The following is a 27664-nucleotide window of genomic DNA, read 5'->3' on the forward strand; positions in this document are numbered from 1 at the left end:
GGCCCACGTGACCCGGGGCGGCCGCGCCGGCTGGGCCCCAGCGCAGCGGCGATGGCGGCGGCGGCGGGAGCTGCAGCGGCGGCCGCCGAGGTGCGGAAGGGGAGGGGGAGAGGCGGGTGCATGCCCGCGCGCGCGCCCGGGGGAAGCGCGCGCCCGTGCAATGCTCCGGGGGTGCAACGGGGCCGGGGGGCCCGGGCGGGACTTACAGCCATCCGGAGGGCCAGCACCGGGGGCGGATGAGGGGACCAGGGGGTGGGAGGTGGGGGGAGTGGGCACGGGGGCGCGCGTGCAGCCTCTGGCCGTCCCCGAGTGGGCGGCTGGCCCCGGCGCCCCAGGAGCGCGCGCGAGGGGCGCGAGAGGCCGTCCGCCGGGCTGGGGGGCAGCGGGTGCTGGGGGGGTTGGTGCCCGGGGTCCCCGCGGCCTGGGGGACAAAGGGGGAGCGGCGCGTGCCGCCGGGAGGAGGGGGCGGGGCCGGTGCGCGGAGGCCCCGCCCCCTCCCCCTCCTCTCCTCTCGGTCCCTGAGATGCGGGGTCTGCCGAGAGGCCGGGGGCTGATGCGGGCCCGGGGCCGGGGCCGTGCGGCCCCTCCGAGCAGCCGGGGCCGCGGGAGGGGGGGCGCCCACAGAGGGAGAGGTAGGCCCCGGAGCCTGCTCTCTCTTCCCAGGGCCCAGGCGTCTTGGGCCCCCCAACTTCCTACCGGGCTGACCAGCCCTCCTCTCCCTGGTGTCGCCTCTCAGGGGGAGGGCCCCGCTGAGATGGGGGCTCTGGTGCTGGACAAGGAGCCCCGAGGAGCCGTCGAGCGAGGTGAGTGAAGCAGAAACGGCCCCGCTGGACCATTACCTCCCCAAGCGCAGGCCCCCTGGCCCGGAGCCCTGAACTTTCTCTCTTCCCTTACAGTTCACGGCTCTTTTGGGGACACCCCTCGTAGTGAGGAGACCCTGCCCAAGGCCAACCCCGACTCCCTGGAGCCTGCTGGCCCCTCATCCCCAGCCTCTGTCACCGTGACTGTTGGCGACGAGGGCGCCGACACCCCTGTAGGAGCCACACCACTCATTGGGGATGAACCTGAGAATCTTGAGGGCGATGGGGACCTCCAAGGGGGGCGCGTCCTGCTGGGTGAGCGGCGGTGGAGGCTGGGGAGAGGTGGGGCGCCCTCTGACCCTGCCTCCTCTGATCTTGCCTTGCTACCTGCCTGCTGTTTTCCAGGCCATGCCACAAAGTCATTCCCCTCTTCCCCCAGCAAAGGGGGTGCCTGTCCCAGCCGCGCCAAGATGTCAATGACGGGGGCGGGGAAGTCACCCCCCTCGGTCCAGAGTTTGGCGATGAGGCTGCTGAGTATGCCTGGGGCCCAGGGGGCAGCGGCAGGGCCTGAACCCCCTCCAGCTACAACCAGCCCAGAGGGGCAGCCCAAGGTCCACCGAGCCAGGAAAACCATGTCCAAGCCCGGCAATGGACAGGTGAGGCCCGGGGGAGGGCTGTGGGGTGCAGAGCTCAGCCTCTGGTGGGCTTTCCCGTCCTCTAGCGTCAGGGCTGCTAATCGGGCCACAGCTCTGTGCATGTGCCCGGGCTGTTCGGTGTCACATTCTGGGCTGGGCTTCATGCGTGGACAGACAGGTCCCCTACTCTTGGGCAGAGTAGGAGAGACAGCTGTTAGACTTATGTATGTAGTTCATGTCTTCATTACTCTTTTTAAAAATATATAGTTTATTGATTTTTTAGAGAGGAAGGGAGAGGGATAGTTAGAAACATCGATGAGAGAGAAACATCGATCAGCTGCCTCCTGCACACCCCCTACTGAGGATGTGCCCGCAATCAAGGTACATGCCCCTGACCGGAATCGAACCTGGGACCCTTGAGTCCGCAGGCCAACGCTCTATCCACTGAGCCAAACCGGGTAGGGCTTAATTACTCTTAAGACAATGATGATGTAAAGAAACTTTAACCCCCCCTATCTTTTTAGCTCAGAGCAAGCCCCGGGGAGCTCTGCTCCCCAGAAACGGCCCCTGCTCCAGTTTAAAGGTTGTGCTCCTACTGGGGAGGAGACGGGCCCCGGGAATGACAGGCCCCAGCATCTCCCAAGCGTTATGACTGTTTTTAAGGCTGTTGGTAGCGTTCAGTTCTGCGTGCGGTTAGAGTAGCTTTGGTCAAGGCCTTAACCTGTTTTCTCGTCTGTAAAATGGGAAGCGGGCCTGGCGCACACTCGCAGAAACCAGTGAGGGTTGGGTGTGGGATGTGCTTGGGAGACGGCCGTTCTCCTGAGAGCCCCATCTGGTTCCTGCAGCTGCGGATGGCATTTTGAGGGTGTGGCTCACCACCCCACCCCCATTTGGGGCTCCAGGCTAGTCCAGGTCAAACCATAGCCGCTCCTGCCCCTAAGTGTGCTCCCTCTCGGTCCCCAGCCCCCAGTCCCCGAGAAGCGGCCCCCCGAAGTACAGCATTTCCGCATGAGTGACGACGTGCACCCCCTGGGGAAGGTGGCCTCAGGTCAGTCCCGCCCGCCCACCTGCAGCCTGCTGAGGCCTGCTGAGAGTTTAGAATGCCAGCCTGCCTCCTGTCTTCTCTCCTTCCAGATGTGGCCAAAAGGAGGAAGCTGAACTCTGGAGGCGGCCTGGTGAGCAGGGAGAGGCGGGCACAGGCCTCTCCTCCGGGGGCTGCCGCAGGGGAGCCCCAAACGAGGGCTGCGTCCCAGCCTCGGGAAATGGGTTGGTGGGGGTGCCAGCAGCTTCAGCTGCTCTCATCTTTTTCTAGTTGGAGGAGTTGGGCTCTGCCCGGGGCTCAGGAGAGATGACCTTGGAGAAGGCGAACGCGGGGCCCCTGGAGGAGTGGGAGACGGTGGTGGGGGATGACTTCAGCCTCTACTATGACTCCTACTCTGTGGACGAGCGTGTGGACTCCGACAGCAAGGTGAGGGCCGCCGTGTCCAGGGCTCACTGCCCCCCCTTTTCACTCTTTCCTGTTTAGCACCCACTAATTCATTGCCCCATGCTCCCTATAACTTACTGCCCTGTGTGCTGCACCCCCTCCCCTCGCTACCCTCCACAGTGACCCCCACCCATGTGACGGTTTATTTGTTGTGAGTTTGGGTGTTAATGCCACTGCTCTTGGTTTGGTTTTATCTCGTACCTTTGCCTGTGTACTGTCATTCTTAGTCTTACCTGTTTCGCTTTTTACTTAATGTTTTATCATGGAAACTTTCAAATACAGATGGTTCTCGAACAACACAGGTTTGACCTTCAAGGGTCCTCTTATACACAGATTTTCCCCCCAATAAATACCATAAACGTATTTTCCTTATGACTTATTTTTTCCAGCAGACTTGATCGTAAGAATACAGAATGTATTACATATAACATACAAAATATGTGTTAACCAGCTGTTTATGTTACTGGTCAGACTTCTGTTCAACAGTAGGCTATTAGTTAATTTGGGGGGGAAATCAAAGTTATACATAGATTTTTTTTCTGCACCCTTAATACCCATGTTGTTCAAGAACCAATTGTATACATAAAAGAATACAAGAGTGGCCCTCACCAGTTTGACTCAGTGGATAGAGCTTTGGACTGAAGGGTCCCGGGTTCGATCCAGTCAAGGGCATGTAGGTCCCCCCAGGCCCGTGGTCGGCAAACCGAGGTTCGCGAGCCACATGCGGCTCTTTGGCCCCTTGAGTGTGGCTCTTCTACAAAATACCACGTGCGGGCGCGCACGTACAGTGCGATTGAAACTTCGTGGCCCATGGGCAGAAGTCGGTATTTTGTGGAAGAGCCACACTCAAGGGGCCAAAGAGTCACATGTAGCTCGCGAGCCACGGTTTGCTGACCACTGCCCCAGGCCATGGTCAGGGCACATGCAAGAGGCAACCAATCACTGTTTCTCTCACATCAATATTTCTCTGTCTTTCCCTCTCTTTTCCACTCTCTCTAAAAATCAATGGAAAAATATCCTCAGGTGAGGATTAAAAAAATAATAATAACAAAGAAAGAAAGAATACAAGAGGAAGCCCCATGTAACCGTCAGTATATAGCTGACTTTTTTTCTTTTTTCAATTAATTAATTTTTTTACATTCAACATTATTTAGGGTTTTTGTTTTTATTGAATTTTAGAGAGGACGGGAAAGGGAATGAGAGAGAGAAACATCAATACGAGAGCAAAATGTCAATGGGCCGCCTCCTGCACACCCCGACACCCAGCCACCTGAGTCACACTGGTCAGGGCTCAATATTAATAGGGTTAGACAGTCATATACTTTGTAAGAGTTCCGCCCTGATACTGCCACTTCCCGCCGGCACCACACTCAGTCATTACAGTATTATTGACCAGATTCCCAATGCTGTCCCGTACCTTACATCCTTGTGACTTTTTGTTATTGTTGGTAATCCTCACCCAAGGATATTTTTTTGTTGCTTTTTAGAGAAAGTGAGAGGGAGGGAGAGAGAGAGAGAAAAACATCCATGTGAGGGAGACACATTGATTGGTTGCTTCCCTCGTGTGCCCAACTAGGGCCAGGGATTGAACCCGAGACCCTTTGGTGGTCGGGCACTCTAACCACTGGGCACACTGGGCACACTCTCCCCCCACCTCATGACTGTTTTGTAACTACAGATCTGCATTTCTCAATCCCTTCAGCTTTTTCACCCAGTCCCTCACCCCCCACCCCCACCCCCACCCCTCCCCTCTGGCAACCATCAGTATTCTGTATCTGAGTCTGTTTCTGGTTTGTTTGTTTTTTTAAAATATGTTTTATTGATTTTTTACAGAGAGGAAGGGTGAGGGAGAGGGATACAGAGTTAGAAACATCAATGAGAGAGAAACATCGATTCAGCTGCCTCTGACACGCTCCCTACTGGGGATGTGCCCGCAACCCAGGTACATGTCCTTGACCGGAATCAAACCTGGGGCCCTTCAGTCCGCAGGCCGATGCTCTATCCGCTGAGCCAAACTGGTTAGGGCTGTTTCGGTTTTTATGTTGTTCTTTAGATTCCATGGACCAGTGAAATCCTGTGGTATTTCTCTGACTTATTTCACTTAGGATAATAGCCTTTAGGTCCACCTTTGCTGTTGCAACACAGCTGATTTTTTAAGCTAATTTTATTTTTCAATAACAATAGACATACAATATATTGGTTTTGGGTATGCAACATAGTGATTAAACATTTATATACCTTACAAAGTGATCACCCCAGTAAATCTAGTACACATCTCACACCATACCTAGTACAGTATTATTGACTATATCCCCTGTGCTGTATTTTACATCCTCATGACTTTTTATAACTGGTAATTTGTACTTCTTTTTCTCTTTTTTTAATCCTCACCTGAGGATATTTTTCCACTGATTTTTAGAGAGAGTGGAAGAGAGAGGGAAAAACAGAGAGAACTATTGATGTAAGAGAAACACATTCATTGGTTGCCTCCTGCAGGGCCCAGGGCGGGAAGGAGCCTGCAACCGAGGTACATGCCCTTGACCGGAATCGAACCTAGGACCCTTCAGTCCACAGGCCAGCGCTTTATCCACTGAGCCAAACCAATTAGGGTGCAACTTGTACTTCTTAATGCCTTCCCCTTTTCCCCCAGCCTCCCCCCGCACCCCCAAAACCCCTCCCATCTGGCAACCATCAAAATGTTCTCTGAATCTTTGAGTTTGTTTCTGCTTCATTTGTTTTGTTTTTGGTGAAATCACATATAAGTGAAATCATGGCATTTGTCTTTCTCCAACTTATTTTCCTCAGCGTAATACCCTCTAGGTCCATCCATGGGAAGATTTCACACTTTACAGCTGAGTGCTAGTCCATTGTGTGCATGTACCGCATCTCCTTTCCCCTTGTCTATTGGTGGACACTTAGGTTGCTTCCATATCTTGCCTATTCTCTAACTAATAAAAGGGGCCCTAACTGTTTTGCTCAGTGGATAGAGTGTCGGCCTGCGGACTGAAGGGCCCCAGGTTTGATTCCGGTCATGGGCATGTACCTTGGTTGCGGGCACATCCCCGGTAGGGGGCGTGCAGGAGGCAGCTGATTGATGTTTCTCTCTCATCGACGTTTCTAACTCTCTATCCCTCTCCCTTCCTCTCTGTAAAAAATCAATAAAATATATTTTAAAAAAATTAAAAAAATAATAATAATAATAAAAGGGTAATATGCAAATTGTCCCCTCCACCGAGAGTTCTACCGGAGTTTGACCAGGGGGCGGGGCTGGCCCGCCAACCTCCCGCGTCCCCGCCCCCCAGTCAGCCCCGCCCAATGGGGCAGACCTGCCAGACCCCACACATGCACGAAATCATGCACCGGGCCTCTAGTTCTAAATGACGTTCCAGTGAACACAGGGGTGCACATGTGTATTGGAGTTAGTGTTTTGGGTTTCATTCCCGGAAGTGGAATTGCTGGGTCATATGGTAGTTCTATTATTAATTTTTGAGGAAACTTCATACTGTTTTCCACAGTGGCTTCACCAATTTGCATTCCCAAAAACAGTCCTCAAAGGTTCCCTTTCCCCACATCCTCACCAGCACTTGTTGATTTATTCATGGTAGCCATTCTAACAAGTGTGAGGTCATATCTCACTGTGGTTTTAATTTGCATTTCCCTGCTGATTACTGATGCTGAGCATTTTTCATATCTCTTGGCCATCTGTGTGTCCTCTTTGGATAGGTGTCTATCCAGGTCCTTTTCCCATTTTTTAATTGGATTGTTTGGGATTTTTTTTGATTTTGTTTTTTTTTGAATTTCAGTTATCTTTTTTATAAATTTTGGATATTGACCCCTTTTCAGATGTATCATTGGCAAATACAGTAGGGCCTTGACTTACGAGTGTCCCGACTAACAAGTTTTCCGAGATAGGACCGACCATTTTTTGCTTTGAGTTGTGAGCTAAAATTCGGGTTACTAGCCAGCTTCAGATACCCCACCACTAGGTGGCGCAGCGAACGTCACAGTGAACGCCACCACATCAGCCCAGCATCACGTGTCTCACTCGTTCACTTTAATGATTTGACATATGAGTAATTTGAGTTACGAGCTCGGTCACGGAACGAATTAAACTCGTAAGTCAAGGCCCCACTGTATCTTTTTTCATTCAGTAGGTTGTCCTTGTGTTTTTGTTAATCCTCACCTGAGGATATTTTTTCCATTGATATTTAGAGGAAGTGGAAGTGGGCTTTCTTGTTGTTTTGTTGATGGTTTCCTTTGCTGTGCAGAAGCTTTTCATTTTGAGGTAGTCCCATTTGTTCATTTTCTCCTTAGTTCCCATTGCCCTGGGACTGTGGTCGGCAAACTGCGGCTCACGAGCCACATGTGGCTCTTCCTAAGCCTTAGGAGTACCCTAAATAAGTTAATAGCAATGTACCTACCTATATAGTTTAAGTTTAAAAAATTTGGCTCTCAAAAGAAATTTCAATCATTGTACTGTTGATATTTGGCTCTGTTGACTAATGAGTTTGCCGACCACTGACCTAGGAGCTAAATCGGTAAAGATGTTGCTATGACATATGTCTGTTATTTTGCTGCCTATGGATTCTTCTAATATTTTTATGGCTTCTCATCTTATGTTTACGTCCTTTATCCATTTTGGGTTTATTTTTGTGTATGGTGTAAGCTGGGGGTCTAGTTTCATTTTTTTGCATGTATCTGTCCAATTTTCCCAAAACCATTTATTGAAGAGACTGTCTTTTTTTTAAATATATTTTATTGATTTTTTACAGAGAGGAAGGGAGAGAGATAGAGAGTTAGAAACATCGATGAGAGAGAAACATCGATCAGCTGCCTCCTGCACATCCCCACTGGGGATGCGCCCACAGCCCAGGCACATGCCCTTGACCGGAATGGAACCTGGGACCTTTCAGTCCGCAAGCCGACGCTCTATCCACTGAGCCAAACCGGTTTCGGCAAGAGACTGTCTTGATTCCATTGTATGGTTTTGCCTCCTTTGTCAAATATTAATTGAGCATAATGGCTTGGGTTGATATCTGGGCTCTCTGTTCTGTTCCACTGGTCTATATGTCTGTCCTCGTGCCAATTCCAGGCAGTTTTGAGAACAATGATTTTGTAATATAGCTTGTTATCTGGTATTGTGATCTCTCCAACTTTGTTCTTCTTTCTCAGGATTGCTGCAGCTATTCAGGGTCTTTGTTTTTATTCCAAATGAATTTTTGAAGCGTTTGTTTCTAGGTCTGTGAAATATTCTGTTGATATATCTTGAAGGGGATTGCATTGAATCTATAGATTACTTTGGGTAGTATGGACATTTTAATGATGTTGATTCTACCAATCCATGAACACGATATATTCTTCCTTTTTTTTATGTCTTCCTCTATCTCTTTTTTCAATGTCCTGTAGTTTTTCAAGTACAGGTCTTTTACCTCCTTAGTTAAGTTTATTCCTAGGTATCATAATTTTTTTTGATGCAATAATTAATGGGATTTTTAAATTTTAGTTTCTCTTTCTGAGTTCATTATTGATGTATAAAAAAGTCATAGATTTCTGGGTGTTAATTTTGTATCCTGCTACATTACTGAATTCATTTATTAACTCTAGTAGTTGTTTGTTTGTTTTTTAATATATTTTAGTGATTTTTTATTTATTTATTTATTTTTACAGAGAGGAAGGGAGAGGGAGAGAGCTAGAAACATCGAAGAGAGAGAAACATCGATCAGCTGCCTCCTGCACACTCCCCACTGGGGATGTGCCCACAACCAACGTACATGCCCCTGACCAGAATCGAACCGGGGGCCCTTCGGTCCATAGGCCGATGCTCCATCCACTGAGCCAAACTGGTCAGGGCAACTCTAGTAGTTTTTTGATGGAGTCTTTGGGGTTTTCTGTGTACACTATATGTCATCTGCGAATAATGACAATTTTACTTCTTTTCCAATTTGGATGCCTTTTATTTCTTCTTCTTGTCTGATCACTGTTGCTTGTACTTGCAGTACTATGTCGAACAGGAGTGGTGAGGGTGGGCATCCCTGTCTTGTTCCTGTTCTTAGGGAAATGGTTTTAGTCTTTGCCCATTGAGTATGATGTTGGCTATAAGTTTGTCATATATGGCCTTTATCATGTTGAGATATGCTCCCTCTACTTCAACTTTGCTGAGAGTTTTTATCAAAAATGGGTGTTGAAAAAAATTCCTATATAATAAAAGGGTAATATGCAAATTGACCCTAAAGGCTAAACAACCTGTCACTATGATGCGCGCTGACCACCAGGGGGCAGACGCTCATCACAGAAGCTGCCCCCGGTGGTCAGTAAGCTCCCACAGGGGGAGCACCGCCCAGCCATAAGCTGGGCTGAGGGCTGTGCAGGGGCAGTGGCAGCGCTAAGGATGTCCCACTGCAGCTTAGGCCCACTCCCCGCGGGAAGTGGGCTTGGAAAGTAGGCCTACGCCATCAGTCAGACTACCCCCGGGGGCTCCCGGCTGCCAGAGGGATAGAAGTGTTCCTTCCTCTTGGATTTTCTGAACTGGTTTGAGGAATATAGTTCTTCTTGGAATGTTTGGAAAAACTTCCCTGTGAAGCCATCTTGACCTGGGCTTTTGTTTGGTGGGAGTTTTTTGATTACTGCTTCTATTTCATTGGTTGTTATTGGCCTATTCAGGTTTTTTTTATTCTTCCTGATTCAGTTTTGGGAGATTGTATTTTTGCAGGAATTTGTCTATTTCATCCACATTGTCCAGCTTGTGGGCATGTAGTTGAGTTGTTCATCGTATTTTCTTACAATCCTTTGTACATCTGTGGTGTCCATGGTTACGTCTTCACTTTCGTCTCTGATTTTATTTATTTGGGTCCTCTCTCTTTGTTTCTTGATGAGTCTGGCTAATGGTTTATCAGCCTTTATCCTTTCAAAGAACCAGCTCTTGGTCTTATTGATTTTTTTGTGTGTTTTCTTTTTTTAGTCTCTATGTCATTTATTTCTGCTCTAATCTTTATTATTTCCTTCCTCCTACTTACTCTGGGCTTTTCTTGTTGTTCTCTTTCAAGTTCTTTACGTTGTAGGGTTAAATAGCTGATTGCTGATTTTTCTTGTTTTTTGAGGTAGGCCTGTAATGCTATGAACCTCCCTCTCAGGACTGCTTTTGCTGTGTCCCAGAGATTTTGGGTTGTTGTGTGTTCATTTTCATTTGTTTCCAGGAAGTTTTTTATTTCTTTCTTGATCTCATTAGTAGCCCAGTCATCAACACTAATAAAAGAGAAAAATGGTAATTGGCATACGAGCTACCCTTTTCATTGGCTAATCAGGGCTATATGCAAATTAACTGCCAACTGAGATGGCAGTTAACTGCCAACAAGATGGCGGTTAATTTGCATATGTAGGCACAATGCAGGGAGGCGAAAGGGAAAGCAGGAAGAAGCCCCCTGCCACTGACAGTGATCGGAAACCCAGGGGGGAGCTAAGAGCTGGGGGGTAGGGCAAAGGCGGCCCTGGGGCCGCCTTTGCCCTGCCCCCCAGCTGTGATCGGAGAATCAGGTGCCTTTTCCGCCCTGGCCAGTGATAGCAGGAAGTAGGGGTGGAGCCAGCGATGGGAGCTGGGCACGGTCGAAGCTGGCAGTCCCAGGAGCTAGGGGTCCCTTGCCTGGGCCTAAAGCGAAGCCCACGATCGTGGGGCCGCTGCAGCTGCGGGTCCCTGCTGCCCGGGCCGAACGCCTAGGCCAGAGGCGTCAGGCCTGGGCAAGGGGCCAATCCTGCGATTGGAGGGTGATGGGGGTCAATGCCTGAGGGCTCCCAGTATGTGAGAGGGGGCAGGCTGGGCTGAGGGACACTCCCCCCCCCCCCCACACACACACACCCTGTGCACGAATTTCGTGCACCGGGCCCCTAGTTGTTCAATAACATGCTATTTAGCCTCCATGTATATGAATATTTTGGGGTGTTTTTACTGTAGTTAATTTCTAATTTCATTCCATTGTGATCTGAGAAGGTGCTTGATATGATTTCAATCTTGTTGAACTTGTAGAGACTTGTTTTGTGTCCTAACATGTGGTCTCTGGAAATGACCCATCTGCACTTGAGAAGAATGTATATTCTGCAGCTTTAGGGTGAAATGTTCTATAAATGTCAATTAAATCCATCTGATCCAGTGTGTCTTTTAGAATCTCTGTTTCCAGCCCTGGCCGGCTTGGCTCAGTGGATAGAGCATCAGCCTGCGGACTAAAGGGTCCCAGGTTCAATTCCAGTCAAGGGCATGTACCTTGGTTGCGGGCACATCCCCAGTGGGACGTGTGCAGGAGGCAGCTGATCGATGTTTCTAACTCTCTATCCCTCTCCCTTCCTCTCTGTAAAAAATCAATAAAATATACTAAAAAAAAAAAAAAAAAATCTCTGTTTCCTTGTTAAGTCTTTGTCTGGAAGAACTGTCCAGGGAAGTTATTGGGGTGTTAAAGTCCCCAACTATGACTGTATTGTTGTCAATCTCTCTGTTAAAGTCCTCTAGAAGTTTTTTTATATATTTAGGTGCTCCTATTTTGGTGCATATATGTTTACCAGGGTTATATCCTCTTGTTGAATCGATCCCTTTAGTATTATGTAGTGACTTTTGTTGTCTCTTGTGATGGCCTTCTTTTTTTTTTTTAATATATTTTATTGATTTTTTACAGAGAGGAAGGGAGAGAGATAGAGAGTTAGAAACATCGATGAGAGAGAAACATCGATCAGCTGCCTCCTGCACATCTCCTACTGGGGATATGCCCGCAACCCAGGTATATGCCCTTGACCGGAATCGAACCTGGGACCTTTCAGTCCGCAGGCCGACGCTCTATCCACTGAGCCAAACCGGTTTCGGCTCATTTTGATGTCTATTTTGTCAGATATGAGTATAGCTACTCCAGCTTTTTTTTCTTTTCCATTTGCATGGAAATTTTTTTCCATCCCTTCACTCTCATCCTGTGTGTGTCTTTTGATTTGAGGTGGGTCTCTTGTAGACAGCATATAGTTGGGTCATGTTTTTGTATCCATTCAGCTACTCTACACCTTTTGATTGGAGCATTTAATCCATTTATATTTAGGGTTATTATTGAGAGGTACTTATTTATTGCCATTTTAATTCTGTATGGCTAGGTTTCACTCTCTGTTTCTTCTTCTCAGCAATCCCTTTAGCATTTCTTGTAATGCTGGCTTGGTGGTGATGAACGCCTTTAGCCTTTTTTTGTCTGGGAAGCTCTTGTATTTGACCATCTATTTTGAATGATAGCCGTGCTGGATATAGTAATCTTGGTCTCAGATCCTTGGTTTCCATTACCTTGAGTACTTCATGCCATTCCCTTCTGGCCTGTAGAGTTTCTGATGAGAAATCAGGTGTCAGCCTTATGGGAACTCCTTTGTAGGTAACAGTTTTCTTTTCTTTTGCTGCCTTTAAGATTCTCTCTTTGTCTTTACTTTTTGGCATTTTAATTATGATGTGTCTGGGCATGGGTCTGTTTGGGTTCTTCTTTGGGGTTCTCTGTGCCTCCTGAACTTGTGTGACTTTTTCCTTTACCAGGTTATGGAAGTTTTCTACCATTATTTCTTCAAACACCTTCTCTGTTTCTTTCTCCCTTTCTGCCTCTTCTGGCACACCTGCTATTCTAATATTGTTACATTTCACATTGTCCCACAGCTCCCTTAAGCTGTCCTCCTGTTTTTTTTCATTGTTTTTTTCTTTTTGGTTCTCTAATTGAGTGATATTTTCAACTCTGTCTTCTAATTCGCTGATTCGATCCTCAGCTTCCCCTAATCTGCTATGTATTCCTTCTAATGTGTTCTTTATTTGTGTTATGTCAGTCTTTATCTCAGACTGTTCTTTTTTCATAGTTACTATTTTTTTTCATATTGTTGAGCATTTTTACCATCATTACTCTGAACTCTTTCAGATAAGTTCTTTTTTTTAAAAATATATTTTATTGATTTTTTTTTTTTTTTTACAGAGAGGAAAGGAGAGGGATAGAAAGTTAGAAACATCAATGAGAGAGAAACATTGATCAGCTGCCTCTATCCACTGAGCCAAACCGGTCAAGGCTCAGATGAATTTCTTATCTCTACTTCCGGGGAATTCGCTAGTTCTTTCATTTGGGGGTTGTTTTTTTGTCTTATTTTGGTTGTCTGTTTGTGACTATGTTTTAGGTAGATCCTCTACACCTCTCAATCTCTAGTGCAGGACACTGTTAAAGGCTGTTTCTGACTAATTGGATCAGGCAAAGACTCAAAGCCTCCAGAGCAGTGGTTCTCAACCTTGGCTGCACATTAGAATCACCTGGGAATCTTTTTAAAATCCTGATTTCTGGGCCTCATCCTCCAGAAATTTTGTTTCTTTGTTATGGGGTGAAGCCACAATATTAGTCACAAAGAAACAGAATTTCCAGAGGATGAAGCCCAGAAATCCGGATTTTAAAAAGATTCCCAGGTGATTCTAATGTGCAGCCAAGGTTGAGAACCACTGGTTTACAGACTAATAGGATTCGGACTTGAATGGCCCCAGGAAATTGTGCTCAGGTATGGCAAGAGTTTTTTCAACAGGGTGGGGCAGTTGCTTCTGCCTGGAGGTTAATTGTCATTTTCACTGACTTAAGTGGCTTTAGGGCAAGATGTTTTTCAATAGGGTGTGTCGACTGTCTTCCCCCCAGGCAAGGCAGGTGACTATGTGGGAAAGATGTCCTCGGCTGTGTGAGGGAATGACTCAGCCCACAAAACTTGGGGTGTCTGCCTTCTGAGCTCTATCCCCCAAGTCCCCAATCCTGGGTTCTGCTCTCACAGCTCCAGTCCACTTCACCCTCCCTCTGCCAGATCACAAGGTGGGTGGCTCCACAGGGAATTTTTTTTTTAATTGTTTTATTGCTTAAAGTATTACAAAGAGTATTACAGCCCTAACCGGTTTGTCTCAGTGGATAGAGTGTCAGCCTGCGGACTGAAGGGTCCCAGGTTCGATTCCGGCCGGGGGCATGTACCTTGGTTGCGGGCACATCCCCAGTGGCGGGAGTGCAGAAGGCAGCTGATCGATGTTTCTCTCTCATCAATGTTTCTAACTCTCTATTCCTCTCCCTTTCTCTCTGTATAAAATCAATAAAATATATTTTTAAGAAAAAAGAGTATTACATATGTTTCCTTCTCCCCACCCCCCCACCCCCGCCCTTGACAATCCCCTGGCCTCCCCTACCCCCCAGTGTCTTATGTCCATTGATTATGCTTATATGCATGCATACAAGTCCTTTGGTTGATCTCTAACCCCCCCTCCCCCGCCCCCCAGCCCTCCCTGACCTTCCCGCTGTACTTTGACAGTCTGTTCGAGGCTGCTCTGCCTCTGTATCTATTTTTGTTCATAAGTTTATAATGGTCTTTATTATCCATAAATGAGTGAGATCATGTGGTATTTTTCCTTCATTGACTGGCTTATTTCATTCAGCATAATGCTCTCCAGTTCCATCCATGCTATTGCAAATGGTAAGAGTTCCTTCTTTTTTACAGCAGCATAGTATTCCATCGTGTAGATGTGCCACAGTTTTCTAATCCATTCATCTACAGATGGGCACTTAGGCTGTTTCCAGATCTTAGCTATGGTGAATTGTGCTGCTATGAACATAGGGATGCATATATCCTTTCTGATTGGTGTTTCTGGTTTCTTGGGATATATTCCTAGAAGTGGGATCACGGGGTCAAATGGGAGTTCCATTTTTAGTTTTTTGAGGAAACTCCATACTGTCTTCCATAGTGGCTGCACCAGTCTGCATTCCCACCAGCAGTGCACGAGTGTTCCTTTTTCTCCAAATCCTCTCCAGCACTTGTCGTTTGTTGATTTGTTGATGATAGCCAGTCTGACAGGTGTGAGATGGTACCTCATTGTTGTTTTGATTTGCATCTCTCGGATAATTAGTGACTTTGAGCATGTTTTCATATGTCTCTTGGCTTTCTGAATGTCCTCTTTTGAAAGGTGTCTGTTTAGGTCCTTTGCCCATTTTTTGATTGGATTGTTTATCTTCCTTTTGTTAAGTTGTATGAGTTCCCTATAAATGTTGGAGATTAAACCCTTATCAGTGATAACATTGGCAAATACGTTTTCCCATGCAGTGGGCTTTCTTGTTGTGTTGTTAATGGTTTCTTTTGCTGTGCAGAAGCTTTTTATTTTGATGTAGTCCCATTTGTTTATTTTCTCTTTAGTTTCCAATGCCCTAGGAGCTATATCAGTGAAGAAATTGCTTTGGCATATGTCTGAGATTTTGTTGCCTTTGGATTCTTCTAGTATTTTTATGGTTTCCCGTCGTACATTTAGGTCCTTTATCCATTTTGAGTTTATTTTTGTGTATGGTGTAAGTTGGTGGTCTAGTTTCATTTTCTTGCATGTATCTGTCCAATTTTCCCAACACCATTTATTGAAGAGACTATCTTGACTCCATTGTATGTTCTTGCCTCCTTTGTCAAATATTAATTGAGCATATTGGTCTGGGCCGATTTCTGGGCTCTCTATTCTATTCCACTGATCTATATGTCTGTTCTTGTGCCAGTACCAGGCAGTTTTGAGAACAGTGGCTTTGTAATACAGCTTGATATCTGGTATTGAGATCCCACCTACTTTGTTCTTTCTCAGGATCGCTGCAGCTATTCGGGGTCTTTTTTTATTCCAGATGAATTTTTGGAGAGTTCCTTCTAGGTCTGTGAAATATGCCATTGGTATTTTAATGGGAAGTGCGTTGAATTTATAGATTGCTTTGGGTAGTATGGACATTTTAATGATGTTGATTCTACCAATCCAAGAACATGGTATGCTCTTCCATCTGTTTATGTCTTCCTCTATCTCTTTTTTCGACGTCCTGTAGTTTCCTGAGTAGAGGTGTTTTACCTCTTTAGTTAAGTTTATTCCTAGGTAGCTTAATTTTTTTGGTGCAATGGTGAATGGGATTGTTTTTTTAGTCTCTCTTTCTGTAAGTTCACTATTGGCGTATAGAAATGCCTTAGATTTCTTGTGGTTAATTTTGTATCCTGCTACATTGCCAAATTTATTTATTAAGTCTAATAGTTTTTTGATGGAGTCTTTAGGGTTTTGTATGTGTAATATCATGTCGTCTGCAAATAAGGACAGTTTTACTTCCTCTTTTCCAATTTGGATGCCTTTTATTTCTTCTTCTTGCCTAATTGCAATGGCTAATACTTCCAGTACTATGTTGAACAGGAGTGGTGAGAGTGGGCATCCCTGTCTTGTTCCTGTTCTTAGGGGAAATGGTGTTAGTTTTTGTCCATTGCGTATGATGTTGGCTGTGGGTTTGTCATATATGACTTTTATTATGTTGAGGTATTATTCTTCTATTCCCACCTTGCTGAGAGTTTTTATCAAAAATGGGTGTTGGATTTTGTCAAATGCTTGTTCTGCATCAATTGATATGACTATGTGGTTTTTTTTCTTTCAATTTGTTTATGTGATGTATCACGTTTATTGATTTGTGGATACTGTACCATCCTTGCATCCCTGGGATAAATCCTACTTGGTCATGGTGTATGATCTTTCTGATGTACTGCTGAATCTGATTTGCTAGGATTTTGTTGAGGATTTTGACATCTATGTTCATGAGGGATATTGGCCTGTAATTCTCTTTCATTGTGTTGTCTTTACCTGGTTTTGGTATTAGGGTGATGCTGGCTTCATAGAATGAGCTTGGAAGTGTTCCTTCCTCTTGAATTTTCTGTAGTAGTCTGAGGAGGATAGGTTTTAGTTCTTCCTTGAATATTTGGTAAAACTCCCCTGTGAAGCCGTCCGGTCCTGGGCTTTTGTTTGATGGAAGCTTTTTGATGACTGCTTCAATTTCTTCCATAGTTATTGGCCTGTTGAGATTTTTAGATTCTTCCTGATTGAGTTTTGGAATGTTGTATTTTTCTAGGAACATGTCCATTTCGTCCAGCTTGTCTAGTTTGTTGGAGTAGAGTGGTCCATAGTATTTTTTAACAATCATTTGTATTTCTGTGGGGTCTGTTGTTATTTCGCCTCTGTCATTTCCGATTTTGTTTATTTGGGTCCTCTCTCTCTGCTTCTTGGTGAGACTGGCTAGAGGTTTGTCAATCTTGTTTATCCTTTCAAAGAACCAGCTCTTGGTTTCATTGATTTTCTGTATTGTTTTTTTGGTCTCTATGTCATTTATTTCTGCTCTAATCTTTATTATCTCCTTCCTTCTGCTCACTCTGGGCTTTTCTTGTTGCTCTGTTTCTAATTCTTTGAGATGTACTGTTAGATGATTTACTACCATTTTTTCTTGTTTTTTGAGATAGGCCTGTAGAGCTATAAACTTCCCTCTCAGGACTGCTTTCATTGTGTCCCATAGGTTTTGGATTGTTGTGTTTTCATTGTCATTAGTTTCCAGGATGTTTTTAATTTCTTCTTTGATCTCATTGGTAACCCAATCAATATTTAATAACATGCTATTCAGCTTCCAAGTGTTTGAGTATTTTGGGTTGTTTATATTGTAGTTTATTTCTAATATTATGCCATTATGGCCTTAGAAGATGCTTGGTATGATTTCAATCTTATTGAATTTGGGGAGACTTTGTTTGTGACCCAATATGTGGTCTATTTTTGAAAATGTCCCATGAACCCTTGAGAAGAATGTATATTCCGTGGCCTTGGGGTGAAGTGTTCTGAAGATGTCAATTAAGTCCATCTGATCTAGTGAGTCATTTAGGATTGCTGTTTCTTTGCCGATTTTTTTGTCTAGAGGATTTATCCAGTGATGTCAGTGGTGTATTAAAGTCCCCTACTATGATTGTATTGTTGTAGATCTCTCCCTTGATATCTTCCAGGAGTTTTTTTATGTATTTGGGTGCTCCTGCATTGGGTGCATATATGTTCATCAGGATTATATCCTCTTGTTGTATTGATCCCTTTAGTATTATGAAGTGGCCTTCCTTATCTCTTGTTATGGCCTTCACTTTGAGGTCTATTTTGTCCGATATAAGTATTGCTACCCCAGCTTTCTTTTCCTTTCCATTTGCCTGAAAGATATTTTTCCATCCCTTCACTTTCAGTCTGTGTGAGTCCCTTCTAATGAGGTGGGTCTCTTGTAGACAGCAAATGTATGGGTCATGTTTTTTTATCCATTCAGCCACTCGATGTTCCACAGGGAATTTTTGTGCATTGGCCCTTTAAGAGGGTGCCTGAACTTTCAGCTGTCACTCCCTGGCCGACAGCACCCCACTGCTTTTCACAGATAGATGTTATGTGAGTACCCTCCCAGTTTGGTGCTCTCTGCCTGGGAGCCCAGCTTCAGGATTAGACCCTAGAGTTCTCAGTGGCACCCCTCACAGCTGAGCTCTCTCTCCGGGACTTCCGTTGCCGTCTGTGGGGGCCCGGCCAGCCCTTTTGCGCCTCCACCCCTCCTACCAGTCTCTGTGCGTCTCCACCTTTGGTCCTTGGGTATCAGGGTTCTCTCCTGTGAGTCTGCCGTTGATTATTCAGGAATTCTTTCCGTATTTCGGTTGTAATTCCAGCTTGTTCCTGGGAGCATGTCCGTGCAGCATCCACCTACTCCCCCACCATTTTTAATTTGTTGTTGTTTTTGTTTCACTTAATGTTGTCTTGCCAAGATTCACACGTGTTGTTGCATCTAACATCGCACCTTCCTTCTTGTTGCTGTGTGATATTCTGCATCCTTTCCCTTTACCCGGCTCTTTAACTCCTTCCCCGCCAGCCCCGCCCCAGGAGAGAGCCCTCGGGGTGGCGGCGTCCCGGCGGTTGGGTGTGACCTGCTCCGCCTCCCACGTCCCCCCACGGGAGAGCTGTGGCCCAAGGGCCACTGTTTCCTCAGCCCCACTTTGCCCTGGTCCAGTCTGAGGTTGAAGCACTGGCTGAACAGCTGAGTGAGGAGGAGGAGGAAGAGGAGGAGGAAGAAGAGGAGGAGGAGGAGGAGGAAGAGGAGGACGAGGAGTCTGGCAATCAGTCTGACAAGGTGAGAGCGGGAGGCAGGATGGTCCGAGGGTTCCAGAGGGTTCCAGAGGGTTCCAGAGGGTCTGGGGCCGGGCTCGCTAAAGCTTCCTCCTCCCCAGAGCGGTTCCAGCGGCCGGAGAAAAGCCAAAAAGAAATGGCGGAAGGACAGCCCCTGGGTGAAGCCGTCCCGGAAACGGCGGAAGCGGGAGCCTCCACGGGCCAAGGAGCCACGAGGTGAGGAGGCTCCTCTGCTTTGGGGTGCCCTCCTTCAGCCCCCTCCCAGCCCCAGAGAGCGTGCACGAGCACACGCTCACGCATGTACCCACACATCAGGCGCCTGTGAGCTCGCACTCTCACTCTCTCTGTCTCTGTGTCAGGAGTGAATGGTGTGGGCTCCTCAGGCCCCAGTGAGTACATGGAGGTCCCTCTGGGGTCCCTGGAGCTGCCCAGCGAGGGGACCCTCTCCCCCAACCACGCTGGTAATTAATTGCCAATTGCTGGGATAGGGAGCCACTAGGGGGCACCGTCAGGACTGGAGGGAAAGGGGAGGAGGGGGACCCCACTGGAGCCAGGGTGTTCATGGCCAGGCTGTGGGGGTTCTGGAGCATGAAGGGAAAGGCAGGCAGGGTGGGGGGCGAACGGCCCCGCCAGGGGTCCCTGTGGGTGAGGGGCAGGGCCTCCCTCAGCTCCCTTTCTCCTCTGTCCAAGGGGTGTCCAACGATACTTCTTCCCTGGAGACGGAGCGCGGGCTGGAGGAGCTGCCCCTGTGCAGCTGCCGCATGGAGGCGCCCAAGATCGACCGCATCAGCGAAAGAGCGGGGCACAAGTGCATGGCCACGGAGAGCGTGGACGGAGAGGTGGGCCCGGGCGGAGGAGAGGCGGGCCGAGGGCAGAGGAGCACCGCGGGCGGGGCCAGGCCCAGCCTCACCTCTTCTCGCCCACCCTCCCTGCCACAGCTGTCGGGCTGCAACGCCGCCATCCTCAAGCGGGAGACCATGAGGCCCTCGAGCCGCGTGGCCCTGATGGTGCTCTGCGAGGCGCACCGGGCCCGCATGGTCAAGCACCACTGCTGTCCGGGCTGCGGCTACTTCTGTACAGTGGTGAGTGGGCGTGGGGCGGGCAGGCAGCGCCCCCTGGGGGATCCCCTGGCCTCACCCGCTGTTTCCCTGCCCCAGGGCACCTTCCTGGAGTGCCACCCCGACTTCCGTGTGGCCCATCGCTTCCACAAGGCCTGTGTGTCCCAGATGAACGGCATGGTCTTCTGTCCCCACTGTGGGGAGGATGCGTCCGAGGCCCAGGAGGTGACCATCCCCCGGGGGGACGGAGTGACCCCACCAGCTGGCACTGCAGCCCCCGCGCCCCCACCCCTGGCCCAGGATGCCCCTGGGAGAGCGGATACCTCCCAGCCCAGGTACTGGCCTCCCCCGCCCCCAGTCTCTTCCCTGTCGCTCCCCGGCGCCCCTAAGACATCACCCCTTCTCCCACAGCGCCCGGATGCGCGGGCAGGGCGAGCCGCGGCGTACGCCCTACGACCCCGTGGCTGACACCATCGACAGCTCGGGGCCCTCCCTGACCCTGCCCAGTGGGGGCTGCCTCTCGGCCGTGGGGCTGCCACCCGGGCCAGGCCGGGAGGCCCTGGAAAAGGCCCTGGTCGTCCAGGAGTCCGAGCGGTGAGTGGGCTGCTGCCCGCGCGGAGGCTGGGGTGGGGCCGCAGGGCCGGTCTCCGGTGGTGAGGCTGCCGCTGGAGCCTGAACACCCCCCTCGGCAGGCGGAAGAAACTCCGCTTCCACCCCCGGCAGCTGCACCTGTCCGCGAAGCAGGGGGAGCTGCAGAAGGTCGTCCTGATGCTGCGTGAGTATGCGCCGCCCGCCCGCGCCGTGAGGGGTCCACTGCGCCCAGCGCTCCCTGCAGCCGGCGGGCCGGGGGTGCGGGGAGCCTCCCTCCGCGCCGGTGAGCCGGCCCACTGCGGTGAGCTGGCCCACTGCGCCCAGCGCTCCCAGCAGCCGCTGGCCGGGGCGCGGGGAGCCTCCCTCCGCGCTGGTGAGCCGGCCCACTGCGCCCAGCGCTCCCAGCAGCCGGCTGGCCGGAGCGCGGGGAGCCTCCGTCCGCCCGCGCCGTGGAGCCGGGCCGCTTTGACCCGGGCTGGGCTGGTGCCCTGGCTCCCTACTGACGCTTGCCCTAGAAGCCTTCCTGGAGCAGGCGCCGCCCCTCGCTCGCTCACCACGTGTCCCTCCTTCTCCCGTACGGCGGGCTCTCCCCGCAGTGGACAACCTGGACCCCAACTTCCAGAGCGACCAGCAGAGCAAGCGCACACCCCTGCACGCGGCCGCCCAGAAGGGCTCCGTGGAGATCTGCCACGTGCTGCTGCAGGTCAGCACGGCCGCCCCCGCAGGCCTCGGACCCCTGCCCGCCCTGCCCGCCCTGTGCCAGCCACATGCCCCTCCTTGCAGGCTGGAGCCAACATCAACGCCGTGGACAAGCAGCAGCGGACGCCGCTGATGGAGGCCGTGGTGAACAACCACCTGGAGGCGGCCCGCTACATGGTGCAGCGCGGCGGGTGTGTCTACAGCAAGGTGCGCTGCTGGGCCGGGCCGGGGGCCGGTTAGAGGGGCCGCCCGAGGACTCACCTGCCGTCTCCCCCAGGAGGAGGACGGCTCCACCTGCCTCCACCACGCAGCCAAAATCGGGAACTTGGAGATGGTCAGCCTGCTGCTCAGCACAGGACAGGTGGACGTCAACGCCCAGGTCAGAGGCCCCGCCGCCCCAGCCCCCGGGGTCCCTGGCTCAGCCCTAGGCTGTGCCCCCTTTCCACCTCGGCTGACCTCTGACCCCTCCCTACAACCCATGTGGCTGCAGCTGTCCTCACCTTTCTCCCTCATTTGCATTTCTCTTGCTTCTTCTCTTTATCCCTTTGGGTACTGAGTAGCTGCCTTATCTCTGAGGTGTCGGTGCCATTTTTTTAAAAATTCTTTTGTATTATTTTTTAATCAGAGAGGAAGGGAGAGAGAGAGAGAGAGAGAAACATCAATGATGAGCGAGAATCATTGATCAGCTGCCTCCTGCACGCCCCACACTGGGGATCGAGCCCGCAACCTGGGCATGTGCCCTTGACTGGAATCGAACCTGGGACCTTTCAGTCCACAGGCTGACGCTCTATCCACTGAGCCAAACCGTCTAGGGCTCAGTGCAATTCTTTGTGGACTCTTAGTTTTTCGCATGGTAGGCGTGTTTCACTTTCTCATCTTCTCGATTCATCCTTGGTCAGGAGGAGCCCCTGGAGTTGGCTCCTGTGGCCTCTGGCGTGGCCCAGCAGCCTCTGAGAGCACCCTGGCCTTTTGGGCATTCACACACTACAGTCTGTACCACGGGCGGCTGTCACTGCTGCTTCCTGCGTCTAGGACTTCTGCGTAGGCAGACCTAGGAAATACAAATTTTTAAAAAAGAAAAAAAATACTGCTCTGGCTGGTTGCTCAGTGGTTAGAGCGTCGGCCTGCAGACTGAAGGGTCCGGTGTTTGATTCTGGTCAAGGGCACATGCCTCAGTTGCAGGCTCATCCCTAGCCCTGGTCGGGCCCATGCAGTGGGGGGTTGGGGGATGGGAGGGGGCGGGGACGGGGCAGCCAATCGATGTGTGTCTCTCACATCGATGTTTCTTTCTCTGTCTCTCCCTCTCCCTTCCCCCCTCTCTGAAAATCAATGGGAAAATATCCTCTGCGGAGGATTAACAGAAGAGAAAAAGGGCAGAGGTGCTCTGCGGCCTGAGCCACAGACACTGTGGTTGGTGCCAGATGACGCCGGCGCAGGGCACTGGGGCACCTCGGCGCGAGCGGGCTCACTCGTCTGGCGCCAGGGAGCGTGCTTCTGGCCACGCGCTGCTTTGGTGAACAGAGCCGGCGGGGCCTGCCCGCAGCCTCCTCCCCTTCTCCCTCCCGCCCACAGGACAGTGGTGGGTGGACGCCCATCATCTGGGCCGCAGAGCACAAGCACATCGAGGTGATCCGCATGCTGCTGACCCGCGGCGCCGACGTCACCCTCACAGACAACGTGAGCCTGAGTTTGGTTGGGTGGGGAGTTGGCCTGGCCCAGACCCTGACCAAAGCGGAGATGGGGCTCAGGCTCACCGCCCGGCTCCCCGTGCCCCTCCCCAGGAGGAGAACATCTGCCTGCACTGGGCCTCCTTCACCGGCAGTGCCGCCATCGCCGAGGTCCTCCTGAACGCCCGCTGCGACCTGCACGCCGTCAACTACCACGGGGACACGCCCCTGCACATCGCAGCCCGGGAGAGCTACCACGACTGTGTGCTGTGAGCCCCGCCTGCCGCACCCCCAAAGCCCCACCATCACCTCCGGAAGCCCCAACCCCACGGCTTCCTCTCCCTCCCAGGCTGTTCCTGTCACGTGGAGCGAACCCCGAGCTGCGCAACAAGGAGGGGGACACTGCGTGGGACCTGACTCCCGAGCGCTCGGACGTGTGGTTTGCGCTCCAGCTCAACCGCAAGCTGCGGCTCGGCGTGGGCAACCGGGCCATCCGCACTGAGAAGATCATCTGCCGGTGAGTGCGGCCTCCGTCCCAGAGCGGCCCGCCCCCTGTGCCCTGGCCCTCCCCGCCCCCTGCGCCATAGCCCTCCCCCGCCCCCTGTGCCATAGCCCTCCCAGGCCCCCTGCGCCCTCGCCCTCCCCAGCCCCCTGTGCCCTGGCCCTCCCCAGCCCCCCTGCGCCCTAGTCCTCCCCAGGCCCCTGCGCCCTAGTCCTCCCCAGCCCCCCTGCGCCCTAGCCCTCCCCAGGCCCCCTGCACCCTAGCCCTCCCCCACCCCCTGCGCCATAGCCTTCCCAGGCCCCCTGCGCCCTAGTCCTCCCCAGCCCCCCTGCGCCCTAGTCCTCCCCAGCCCCCCTGCGCCCTAGCCCTCCCCAGCCCCCCTGCGCCCTAGTCCTCCCCAGCCCCCTGCGCCCTAGTCCTCCCCAGCCCCCCTGCGTCCTAGCCCTCCCCAGCCCCCTGCGCCCTAGCCCTCCCCAGGGCCCTTAGAATCCCAAGAGCCACCTTCGGGTCTCCCTCCTAAGACTGCCAAATATAGGAAATAAAAATAGAGGATAGCCAGTTAAATTTGAATATCAGATGAACAGTTGATAACTTTTTTTTAATGTAAAAGTGTCCCATGCAGCATTTGGGATGTACCTATACCAAACAATTACTTCTTGTTTATCTAAAATCTGAATTTAACTGGACGCCCTGTATTTTATCTGGCAATTCACTCCCCATTCCCCGGCGAACACCCAGAGCACCTCCCTCCCCCAGCCCACGCCCGCCCCAGGAACCGCCCAGCCCTCCCCTTGCACCCAGGGAGCCCTCACCTCATCTCCCTTTGCCAGGGATGTGGCTCGGGGCTATGAGAACGTGCCCATTCCCTGCGTCAACGGTGTGGACGGGGAGCCGTGCCCCGAGGATTACAAGTACATCTCGGAGAACTGCGAGACTTCCACCATGAACATTGACCGCAACATCACCCACCTGCAGGTGAGGGCGGAGGGAGCCCCGGGCTCGGTCCCCTGGAGAAGCGTCCCTTCGCCCGGACACACGCAGGGCCGTCAGGCTCAGGGTGGCCCTGGGACAAACCTCCAGCAGCATCTTGATTCTAAAACATGGGCCCTAGAGAAGGGGCAGCAGTGGGGGCAGGCGCACTGGGAGCTGAGGCAGGGCTGATTCCGGGCCCAGCTCACCCTGCCTCCCCCCAGCACTGCACCTGTGTGGACGACTGCTCCAGCTCCAACTGCCTGTGCGGCCAGCTCAGCATTCGCTGCTGGTATGACAAGGTACGCACCCTCGCCTTTCCCTCACCTCCTGCCCTGGCGCGGCTGGCAGAGAGGGCAGGGCAGACCTGGAATTCCTGGGATGCTGCTAGGACAGATGGGCCTGGCCCGACACCTACAGATCAAGGGAGGGTTTGGAGTCCAGTCCTCTGACCTCGGAGCATATGTGGTGTCCACTGACTGGGTTGAGGCCAGGGGAGGATGTTTCTGTGGGGTCTCGGGGGACCTGGGCAGCTGAGGTGGGACCACACAGAAACCACCGCCTCCCCCCTCCCCAGGACGGGCGGCTGCTCCAGGAATTTAACAAGATCGAGCCCCCGCTGATCTTCGAGTGTAACCAGGCCTGCTCCTGCTGGAGAAATTGCAAGAACCGGGTGGTGCAGAGCGGCATCAAGTGAGGCCACGCGCACACGCACGCGCACACGCACACGCACACGCACTGTCTCCCATGCACCCAGCATCACTCTCTCCCACCCCTAGGGTTCGACTGCAGCTCTACCGAACAGCCAAGATGGGCTGGGGGGTCCGCGCCCTGCACACCATCCCCCAAGGCACCTTCATCTGCGAGTGAGTGGGCAGGGCGGGGGTGGGCCCAGGGCCACTGCTGCCTCTTCTGCCCTCTCTGCCTCCGCCCTGACAGGTCCCCCCTCTTCTCAGCATCCCATCTCCAGCTGCTCTGCCCCCATCCCACAGCCAAGCGCCCCAACTGCCACCGGCTCACCCCCGAACCCAGAGCCCTGGGTCCATCCCTTCACCCACTCTGCCCAGACCACAGGGCTGCCCATCACCACTGCCGACATCCCCCACTTCCCAGCCTCATATCCCCTCTCCCTGCCTTTCGTTTGTGTGGTTGTTCATCCGAAGATATTTTTGCATTGGCTTTTAGAGAGGGAGGGAGGGAGGGAGGGGGGGGGGAGGAGAAAGAGAGAGAAACACTGATGTGAGAGAGACACATTGATTGGTTGCCTCCTGCATGCGCCCTGACCAGGGCCAGGGATCGAACCCACGGCCTTCTTTCTGTCATGTCATCTCCCAACTCCTCAAGCAAGCAGCCGTTCTTCCTGGCCTCAGTTCTCCACCGTCGCTCATTGCTCATCCTGCCTCACCTGCCTTTGCCCTCACCCTCACACCCACCCTGCACCCTGTGCCTCGGCCTCGGTTCCCAGGCAGATTCTCCAAGTGCCACCTTCCTCCCCCCAACCCCTCTGCTCCTGCGGCTTCATCCCTTCCAGCAGCCCTGACGCCTGTCCATCAGCCTGCCATCGCCACGCCCACAAACCTCCCAGTGTCTAAACCTGAACACTGTCCCACCCAAGCCAACTGCCACCGGCTCACCCCCGAACCCAGAGCCCTGGGTCCATCCCTTCACCTCCCCCGGCCACCACACTTGCCTGTTGCAACTCTCCAGTGGGGACCTCACATGCCAGTGTCCCCATGTTCCTCCTCCTGGTCCTGCCCCGAGGGGGCCACCACCTCCTCCCTCCCAGATGAAGTCCCTGTCCTCTGGGCCCACTAGGCCGCGGGGCCAGCATTGTGCAGCAGTGACATTCGCGGACACTGACTAGGGGTCTGACAGTGAAGCGGGCCGTGGGGCTGTGAGGAGACCGGCTGGGCCGGCTCCGCCCTGCCCGCCTTCAGAAGCCCGCGCCCTGCCCGGCAGGTACGTTGGGGAGCTGATCTCCGATGCCGAGGCTGACGTCCGAGAGGATGATTCTTATCTCTTCGACTTGGACAACAAGGTGGGCAGGAGGCCCCGCTGTCCCCTACTCCCCTACTCCCAGGCCGCACATGGAAACCTGGGGCAGGGGGACTGGGGGCGCATGGGGGACCATGGGTCTGGCACTGAAGAGTGCCACCCTCCCCTCAGGATGGAGAGGTGTACTGCATCGATGCCCGTTACTATGGCAACATCAGCCGGTTCATCAACCACCTATGTGACCCCAACATCATCCCCGTCCGGGTCTTCATGCTGCACCAAGACCTGCGGTTTCCACGCATCGCCTTCTTCAGTTCCCGGGACATCCGCACCGGGGAGGAGCTGGGGTGAGGCTGGGCTCGGCCAGGGGCGGGAGGCGCGGGCCTGGGACTCGGCGCTGAAGAGAACTCCCAGTTGCACGCATGCGCGGGGGCTGAGCTCGGCCGGTGTGCAGCAGTGTCCCTGGAGGGCCTGCTAAATAGGCCCGAGCTCACGGAATTTTGTCAGTAGGTGTGGGTGGGGCTCAGGCTCCTGCACGCAGACAGTTCCAGGCAGGCTGGTGCTCCGGTCCACAGAACACGCGAGGGTCGGCCTGTCGGGAGAGGGGCAGGGCCCTCCGGAGCAGGGTCCACGGAGGCTCTGGCCTGGCCTGGGCAGTCAGGTCTGGGTCCCACAAGCCACCTGTGCTCCTCTGACAGGTTTGACTATGGCGACCGCTTCTGGGACATCAAAAGCAAATATTTCACCTGCCAGTGTGGCTCGGAGAAGTGCAAGCACTCGGCGGAGGCCATTGCCCTAGAGCAGAGCCGCCTGGCCCGCCTGGAGCCCCACCCCGAGCTGCTGCCTGAGCTGGGCTCCCTGCCCCCTGTCAACCCCTGAGAGTGGACCCCCCCCCCCAACCCCAGCTCAGCAGCTGCCGCTCACGTGCTGCTCCCACCCACACCGCGCTGGGCACTGCTGTCTCTCCCACTCGCCCTTCACACATTCCGGCCGGAGACCCCAGCCAGGCCTCGCCCAGGGCTGGTTGCTCCCTGGGGGGACTTCAGGGCTGGCTGCCCGTCCCATCCTCAGCTGATGTTTGATGAACTGAAATGAGCCTCTGTGCCAGCTGGTGTCTTGGTTCTCAATAAACGTTGGGTTTGGTAACAGCATTTGGGTTTGGGGGCGTGGGGGGCTGTGGGGAGGAAGCACAGCCCACACAGGGAATGTAGGTCCAAGGGCAGAGCCAGGAGGAAGCGGCCCCAGGGAGGGGAGGGGAGGGGAGGAGAGGACCCTGAGGGCAGGGGCTAGTCAAGGCCTAAAAGGCAAAT

General features: G+C 52.2%; 1 protein-coding gene across 9 annotated transcripts; it reads left to right on the forward strand.

Annotated features, from left to right (window-relative positions):
* Positions 1 to 27505, forward strand: EHMT2 (euchromatic histone lysine methyltransferase 2). 9 transcript variants are annotated; one of them, XM_059702330.1, is made up of 28 exons: positions 1 to 90; positions 737 to 803; positions 897 to 1115; positions 1206 to 1456; positions 2399 to 2483; positions 2570 to 2610; positions 2748 to 2903; positions 18737 to 18877; positions 18975 to 19089; positions 19233 to 19334; positions 19564 to 19712; positions 19812 to 19955; positions 20031 to 20266; positions 20343 to 20525; positions 20624 to 20706; positions 21119 to 21225; positions 21306 to 21428; positions 21499 to 21600; positions 22794 to 22898; positions 23003 to 23157; positions 23238 to 23405; positions 24221 to 24365; positions 24584 to 24661; positions 24937 to 25052; positions 25139 to 25225; positions 26319 to 26397; positions 26526 to 26701; positions 27053 to 27505. In XM_059702330.1, the coding sequence occupies exons 1-28, from the start codon at positions 52 to 54 to the stop codon at positions 27231 to 27233; spliced, it is 3633 nt and encodes a 1210-aa protein (XP_059558313.1). In that variant the 5' UTR covers positions 1 to 51; the 3' UTR covers positions 27234 to 27505. The 9 variants fall into 9 exon arrangements, with proteins under 9 accessions (XP_059558313.1, XP_059558315.1, XP_059558319.1 ...); XM_059702332.1 differs by having other exon boundaries at positions 18758 to 18877; XM_059702336.1 differs by lacking the exon at positions 19233 to 19334 and having other exon boundaries at positions 18758 to 18877.
* The last annotated feature ends 159 nt before the right edge of the window (positions 27506 to 27664 follow it).

This window comes from Myotis daubentonii, chromosome 6 (genome assembly GCF_963259705.1).
Source record: "Myotis daubentonii chromosome 6, mMyoDau2.1, whole genome shotgun sequence".
Taxonomy (NCBI): Eukaryota; Metazoa; Chordata; class Mammalia; order Chiroptera; family Vespertilionidae; genus Myotis; species Myotis daubentonii.

Bases quoted from the DNA above. Each gene is read 5' to 3' on its own strand.
- EHMT2 (XM_059702328.1), top strand. From the start codon at position 524: ATGCGGGGTCTGCCGAGAGGCCGGGGGCTGATGCGGGCCCGGGGCCGG. The intron at 18,878-18,974 runs GTGAGAGCGGGA...CCTCCTCCCCAG, and splicing joins CTGGCAATCAGTCTGACAAG to AGCGGTTCCAGCGGCCGGAG. The intron at 26,702-27,052 runs GTGAGGCTGGGC...CTCCTCTGACAG, and splicing joins CGCACCGGGGAGGAGCTGGG to GTTTGACTATGGCGACCGCT.